Source organism: Budorcas taxicolor, chromosome 3, assembly GCF_023091745.1.
Source record: "Budorcas taxicolor isolate Tak-1 chromosome 3, Takin1.1, whole genome shotgun sequence".
Taxonomy (NCBI): domain Eukaryota; kingdom Metazoa; phylum Chordata; class Mammalia; order Artiodactyla; family Bovidae; genus Budorcas; species Budorcas taxicolor.
The window spans coordinates 21058593-21066179 of NC_068912.1; the positions used below are offsets into that span (position 1 = coordinate 21058593).

A 7587-nucleotide genomic window follows, 5' to 3' on the forward strand; every position below is an offset into this window, starting at 1 on the left:
AAGGTCCTCTCTTCCGTGTAGACAGGGCAAAGGCACACCCAGAGGTTGCTGGAGTTCAGGGTGTGCTCTGAAGGTCGAGGCCGAGGCCTCTCGGCTTCAGTATCAAACCCCCGTAAACTTCGGTACCACCCCACCTCCGAACCTCAGGTTCCCCTCCTATGCAGTGACTAGGCGAGCTCAGACATTCCACAATTCCCTCCCTGAGGAAAAAGGAAATACCTCAAGCTCAGGCCTGGGCTGTGAGGACGCGTCTGTTCAAGGACTGCGGGTTGGGATGGACGGTTGTCCCCACGCCTTGCGTTGAGGGGTTCCTCTGCACACCCTTCTAAGGGGAAAAAAAAAAGGCTACAAAACACATGAAAACTAAAGTTTTGTTCTCCCAGCTTCTGAAGTGACATTTTCGGGAGCAGTGTGACCGTTTAACTTCTAACACTGCCTTAAAAGAGACAGAACGTTTCCTTTTCACGTTCCCCGCCGCGTCCGCTCATAGTAGCACTCCTGCACGGGAGCGTGGACTGAAGCGCACCACTACCTCAGCCGCTTCCAGTCTCAGCGTCTCCTAAGATGGCCGAGGCCGCTTCCGGCTCCTCCCCTGCCGCGGCCCCGCCCACCACCTCACGTCAGCCTTCGCCTCGGAAGTGGAAGTAGTGACTGAGGTCAGGGGGCGGGATCGCTGCTTGGAGACGGCGGGAGCGCTTTCGCCATGGCGGCCGGGCCGATCTCCGAGCGAAACCAGGGTGACTGGAGGGGACAAACCCAGAATGGGCTCTGGGGGTTTGAGGGACCTCGACTAGGCCCAGCAGTGTTTCCGCTGGGGCGGGAGATTTTGCCTTTCCGAAGGGCGCGAGACTGGTTCCGATGCCTTATGGGGACGGGATGGACAGACTTGAGGCCTGTAGTTGTGATGCTGTGTCCAATCCTCTGCTGCCTTCCCACTCAAAAAAAAAAAAAAAAAAAAATAGAAGAAGAAGAAGAAAAAGAAAAGTTACAGAGTGAACTTGCACCGTCACTCTCAATTAGACATAAGATTGTCTATTTTCTGGAAAGGAGGAGCTTCTAAAAGCTTAATCTAACATCTTTTTGTTTTTTCGCTTTTCTACCCCATCTCCACCCCCACTTCCTCCGCCTGGGTTCCATCTTCATGTTCCCGTTACCTCCCTATTTCCCCTCATCTCTGTCCTCACCTCTTAATCCTGTCTTCCAGATGCCACTGTGTATGTGGGGGGCCTCGATGAGAAGGTTAGCGAACCACTGCTGTGGGAACTATTTCTCCAGGCAGGACCAGTAGTGAACACGCACATGCCAAAAGATAGAGTCACTGGTCAGCACCAAGGTGAGTACACGGCAAAAAGTACAGTTACGTATGGAGGGGACAGATTGCTCCTGGAGGTCTCCAGTGATATTAAGCGTTTTGGAGTGAGCAAACTAAAGATTTTGTTTCTGGAACCATTCTCAATTGAAGTTGGAATTATTATTTCTTATCCTTTGTGCTTTAGAAGACAAATGAGTTATAAACTCGTTTTTAAATCACTTCAGTTGCTAACCTCTTCTTTTCCACTTCCCCAGGCTATGGCTTTGTGGAATTCTTGAGTGAGGAAGATGCTGACTATGCCATTAAGATCATGAACATGATCAAACTCTATGGGAAGCCAATACGGGTGAACAAGGCATCAGCTCACAACAAAAACCTGGATGTGGGGGCCAACATTTTTATTGGGAACCTGGACCCGGAGATTGATGAGAAGTTGCTTTATGATACTTTTAGCGCCTTTGGGGTCATCTTACAAACCCCCAAGATTATGCGGGACCCTGACACAGGCAACTCCAAAGGTTATGCCTTTATTAATTTTGCTTCATTTGATGCTTCGGATGCAGCGATTGAGGCCATGAATGGGCAGTACCTCTGTAACCGCCCAATCACTGTGTCCTACGCATTCAAGAAGGACTCCAAGGGTGAGCGCCATGGCTCAGCCGCTGAAAGACTTCTGGCAGCACAGAACCCACTCTCCCAGGCTGACCGCCCTCATCAGCTATTTGCAGATGCACCCCCTCCACCATCTGCTCCCAATCCTGTGGTATCATCATTGGGATCTGGGCTTCCTCCACCAGGTAAAGCTTTTGATAAAAAATGTTTGTCTTGGGTTGGGAAGGGTGGGGCCAGGAAGAAGGAAAAATAACCTGGCAAGGAGAGGACATTGAGTCATTAGGTGATGAGAAAGGGGTTGAGGGATGATGATTGTGGTGGGAAGAAAGTTGTTGAGTTTTCTCCAGAAGGTTGTTGTTCGAGTCACTTAATGTTGCTGCTGACTTCAGAGAGCTGGGAGGAGGGGAAAAGAGCTCATTCTGCCTGGAGAGGCCAGGGTGGAACAGGCTCTCTAAAGGCACTCTCTGCTCACTATCATTAACTGTTTTTCCATTTTCTCTATAGGCATGCCTCCTCCTGGCTCCTTCCCACCTCCAGTGCCACCTCCTGGAGCCCTTCCTCCTGGGATACCCCCAGCCATGCCACCACCACCTATGCCTCCTGGGGCTGGAGGACATGGTCCCCCATCAGCGGGAACCCCAGGGGCTGGACATCCTGGACACGGACACTCACATCCTCACCCATTCCCACCGGGTGGGATGCCCCATCCAGGTGGGTGTTCTTTGCTGGGAAGGAGAGGGATGAGCTTGATAGAGGAGCTCTGTCAGTATTTAATGCTGCTGTTCTTTGTCCTTTAACAATAATAGATAGTGCCCAAGCTCTCCTTTCTTTCAGACATTCTTTTAGGAAAAAAATGCAAGATACTCGACCATTTGTTTTAACAACCATCATGCTGTCTTCATTTCTTGTTTAAGTTTTACCAAAGAGAACAACAGTCTGTCTGCATTGGTTCTTTACCACTAGCGCCACCTGGGAAGCCCAGGCTCTCCTATCCTCATTATTTCACATCTAATTTATTTTAGTAATACCCTAACTGACACTTTGATTCTAATTATCTCTCTTTGATTGACTATCTCAGAGTAATTTTTCTTAAATACAGATATTCACACCCCTTTGCTCAAAATTCTTCTGGTTGTTCCCTTTTACTTACAGAGTGAAACCCAGACTCGCTATCGTAGCATTCTAGGCTTTGCACAATCTGGCTCCTGCCCGTTACTCCCATGACTGCAAGCTGTTCTACTGGGTTTCCTTTAACAAACTGTGCTGTTGATCACATCCATGCTTTGCACCTGCTGATTTTTTCCTGCCTGGAATGTTCTTTTCCCACTCTGTTGTCCACCTGAAAAATTCCTGTTCATCCTTTAGAATTAGATCTTTGCTGTGAGTGTCTCTGTTATCTTCCCAGATTCTGTTCAGTAGAATAATCACGCCATTCTGTAGCACTGTTACAATGCCTAAATCATGGAAGGAGCAAATGGGCTTCAGGGACTGGGGAGCTGTAGGGTAGTTGGTTGATTTATTCTCTTGGGATGGAGTCAAAGATAAGGGCACTTTTTACCAGCTTTAATTTCTGTATTCTATCTGATGTCACTTTCTTCATTTTCTTCTCTGTCTTGTTTTCTTTGCCCTCCTGTCTTCTAACTTCCTTTTGTCTCATTTCTCACTGTGTCTTGTTTTGTTCTCATAGGGATGTCTCAGATGCAGCTGGCCCACCATGGCCCTCATGGCTTAGGGCACCCCCACGCTGGGCCGCCTGGCTCTGGGGGGCAGCCACCACCCCGACCACCACCTGGAATGCCTCATCCTGGACCTCCCCCAATGGGCATGCCCCCCCGAGGGCCTCCGTTTGGCTCTCCTATGGGTGAGTAGTCTTTAGCCACCTCCCTCATCCTCACATATTGTTCTTGCAGCTTGTTTTGTCACACCTCTTATCCCCTGCACTTTCTTTTCTTCTCTTTCTTTTCACTATCTCCCAGTGTATCCTCTCCTTACATTGTCTCAATATGAACTGTCTCCTATTCCTTGTTTTTACTTAGTTTTCCTTTTTTACCTGCAGGTCACCCAGGTCCTATGCCTCCGCATGGTATGCGTGGACCTCCTCCACTGATGCCTCCTCATGGATACACTGGCCCTCCACGACCTCCACCCTATGGCTACCAGCGGGGGCCCCTCCCTCCACCCAGACCCACTCCCCGACCTCCAGTGCCCCCTCGAGGCCCACTTCGAGGCCCTCTCCCTCAGTGATTTCTCATTGTTTTTCCTCCTGTTGTAGCCTCCCAATATCTATTCACTTCCTTGGACCAGTCAGAGTTGCTATAGCTCCGAGGGGCTAAGGCGCTAATCCCTCTCAGGCCTTTCTTTTGTAAGTGTAATTTTTTCACAGGAGGCTGTATTTTATTTTTTCCTATGTTGGCCCTAAGTGTTTTACAAATACCCAGAGAAAATTAAACTAAACTCCTTGTTTATCGTTTGTGGTGCTTAACTTGACAGAATAACTTCTTTTTCTCTGAGAAGAGATGTCCGTATATTGGGAGAAGAACGGTAAGGCAGGAGTGAGGGTGTTTATTCCAAGTTTTAAAGACTTACTCTATAATGTGCTATTGCAAATGCTGGACTGCTGTGTACTGCAGCACTTGATTCATTACATCAAAGTTATACATAAGATGAAGACCCAGTATCTATGGCATAGTTATTGTGAGTATTAAGTTAGAATAGAAGTAAAGTTCCTAGAACTAAGATGGCAAAAATAGGAAGTAACATGCACAAAGCTATTCATTGCAGCACTATTTGTAATAACAGATTGGAAACAACTCTCATATCAGTCAGTAGGGGACTGGTTGAATAAACTGGTAAATCTATACAGTAGGATACTAAGCAGCAGTAAAAAGGAATGAGGGAGACTCTACACACTGATTGAAGAGATCACGAGGCTATATTAAGTGAAGAAAGTAGCATGTAGAACAGAGTGTACAACGTGCTTTATCTAAAGGGTGACACATAATGTATGTTGTACATTTGTCTCTATTTTAAAAATGAAAGGATAGGGCTTCCCTGGAGCTCCAGAGGTTAAGACTGCTTCTACTGCAAGGGCCACAGATCCAATCCCTGGTCGGAGGGCTAAGATCCCACATGCTACACGGCCAGAAAAAGGAAGGATAAACCATAAACTAATGGAAATTGATACCGACTGGGGGAAGGGAAGGAATATGGAGGGAAACTGGATTTCTCAAGCATACTATGTTATTGTGGAACCATGTATCTTAAATGGTAGCAAAGTAATTGCAGTGGGACTGTAGGAACTCAGTAATCCTTCATTTTCTTTTGTTCTTTATACTGCCAAATATCTTGGGTAAGGGGTTTGTATCTTATTCCTATTTCTTTTCTCCTCAGGCCTTCCAAACCTGATTTCCATCATATTTAAATCTGTGCTCAGACTTTAAGTAACTAGATCAAATCCAATGGCCTATTCTTCCCTTTGCCACATTTAATCCTGTTATATCATCCTCTTCTCCAAAGCTCTTTATGGCTTATGTAACCACGAACTTTCTTAAACTCCAGGCAAGAAAAGGTAAGCCTGGCCCTCTTGTTCTTTTGCGTCATTCTCATTCAGGTAATGTCGTACACACGACTCTGCTGGTGGCCACTGAAGATACAAAGATGAGCAGGGCATTTCCACTGTCTGATCATTACCAGGGGTGTGTGAAAGTGTTAGTTGCTCAGTTGTGTCTGACTCTTTGTGTCCCCATGGATCATAGCCCACGAGGCTTCTCGGACCATGGAATTCTCCAGGCAAGAACACTGGAGTGGGTTGCCATTTCCTTCTCCAGGGCATCTTCCCAATCCAGGGATCAAACCTGGGTCTCCCACATCGCAGGCAGTCTCTACCGTCTGAGCCACCAGGGCAGTAGACTGATACATAAGAGATTATTATGAAACAAAACATTTTGAGAGCGTAAGGAAGGGTATCCAACCTGGCTTGAAAGTCCAAGAAAACTTTCTGGGAAAATGATAGTTGAATGATCTTGAAGGTTAGAAGCTTCTCAGACTAAGATGAAGGGAAACTCATTCCAGATCTGTGGGATGCTTCTGAGCAGAAGTAAAAGACTGATAAGTAGCATAGTCTGTAATGTGCTAAAGCTAAAGCTGTTCAGTGCTGGAGGCAGGATGAGGTCAGAACCAGTCAGGGAGTGCCCAAAGATTAGTTCTCAGCCCTTCTCACATTGTGGCACAGAGAACCATTTCAAACAGCACACAGATAGGATGCTTCAGGCTTTAGACTATTGGCTTAAGAATTATAGGTTCCTCTGTCCATGGGATTTCCCAGGCAAGAATACTGGAGTGGGTTGTCATTTCCTCCTCCAGGGGATCTTCCCAACCCAGGGATCGAACCAGCATCTCCTGTGTCTCCTGCATTGGCAGGTGGACTCTGCCACTTGACCACTGGGAAGCCTCCAGTGGGGAGATACTTAAAAGGCAAGTTAGGACTTGGAATTAGATTGGATACAGTGAATGAAAGGAAGAGTGGAATCAAAGATGAGAGTATGCAGCAGGAAGAACTTGGGGAAGCAGGATAAAGATGATAAGCACAATTTTGGGCATGTTGACTTTGTAGTGTGTTGGAAGGTGTGCAGGTTGAGTCATCTAGTGGATGTCTGATTACATATGCCTAAAGCTTGGGGGAGGGACTTCTCTGGCGATCCAGTGGTTAAGATTCTGTGCTTCCACTGCAGGATGTACAGGTTTCATCCTTGCTCGCGGAACTAAGAGCCTGCATGCAGCGCTTACATTGGCCAAACTAAAAACTTGGGGGAAGATTAGACGCGGTATTTCACAGTGTGACTGGATACCAGGCTTCTGAGTCACAAGGGGACGAACTGACCACCTTAATTTCAAGCAGAGTTCTGCTATATGTGGTCATAAACTGAGGTCCCAGAAACGCTTGGAACCTGGCATAGCCAGCAGCTGGATCCTGGCCCCACACGCCAAGGCCAACACTGGAGCATCCCCAGGTGTTGGGAAGCTTTGTCTCAGTCTCTGTGTGCTTTCTGCCTTCAGGTTATCTATCAAATGAATGGATTCTTCTGAGATCTCACTTCCTTGATTGGAGATTGAACCTGGGCTGTGGCAGTGAAAGCCTGTAATCCTAACCACTAGGACACCAGGGAACTCCTCCTATGAGGCATTTCTGGCTGTTTTCTGATATCATGGTGATGAATGCACACTGTCATAGAGTAAATTAGTGCCTTTGCTGAATTCCCTACTGTCTTTATTCAAACCACTGTTTTCTCAGGCATTTATTCTCAGAATCTCTGAGCTTTTATTCATTGAGTGATTCCCGAGTGCCTCCTCTAGTTATTAAGTTTGACTCCCCTAAACTCTCCTTTATCTCTCCACCCTCTGGTTCTTTCAGACTCTGCTGCTGCTGCTAAGTCGCTTCAGTCGTGTCCAACTCTGTGCGACCCCATAGACAGCAGCCCACCAGGCTCACCCATCCCTGGGATTCTCCAGGCAAGAACACGGGAGTTGGTTGCCATTTCCTTCTCCAGTGCATGAAAGTGAAAAGTGAAAGTGAAGTCGCTCAGTCATGTCTGACTCTTAGCGACCCCATGGACTGCAGCCTACCAGGCTCCTCCATCCATGGGATTTTCCAGGCAAGAGTACTG

The 7587-nt window shown here is 47.2% G+C and overlaps 1 protein-coding gene across 1 annotated transcript; it reads left to right on the plus strand.

The window, feature by feature from the left end:
* The first annotated feature begins 662 nt into the window (after positions 1–662).
* SF3B4 (splicing factor 3b subunit 4) lies at positions 663–4540 on the plus strand. The gene is made up of 6 exons (XM_052637349.1): positions 663–737; positions 1205–1333; positions 1567–2109; positions 2429–2635; positions 3612–3785; positions 3981–4540. The coding sequence occupies exons 1-6, from the start codon at positions 704–706 to the stop codon at positions 4166–4168; spliced, it is 1275 nt and encodes a 424-aa protein (XP_052493309.1). The 5' UTR covers positions 663–703; the 3' UTR covers positions 4169–4540.
* The last annotated feature ends 3047 nt before the right edge of the window (positions 4541–7587 follow it).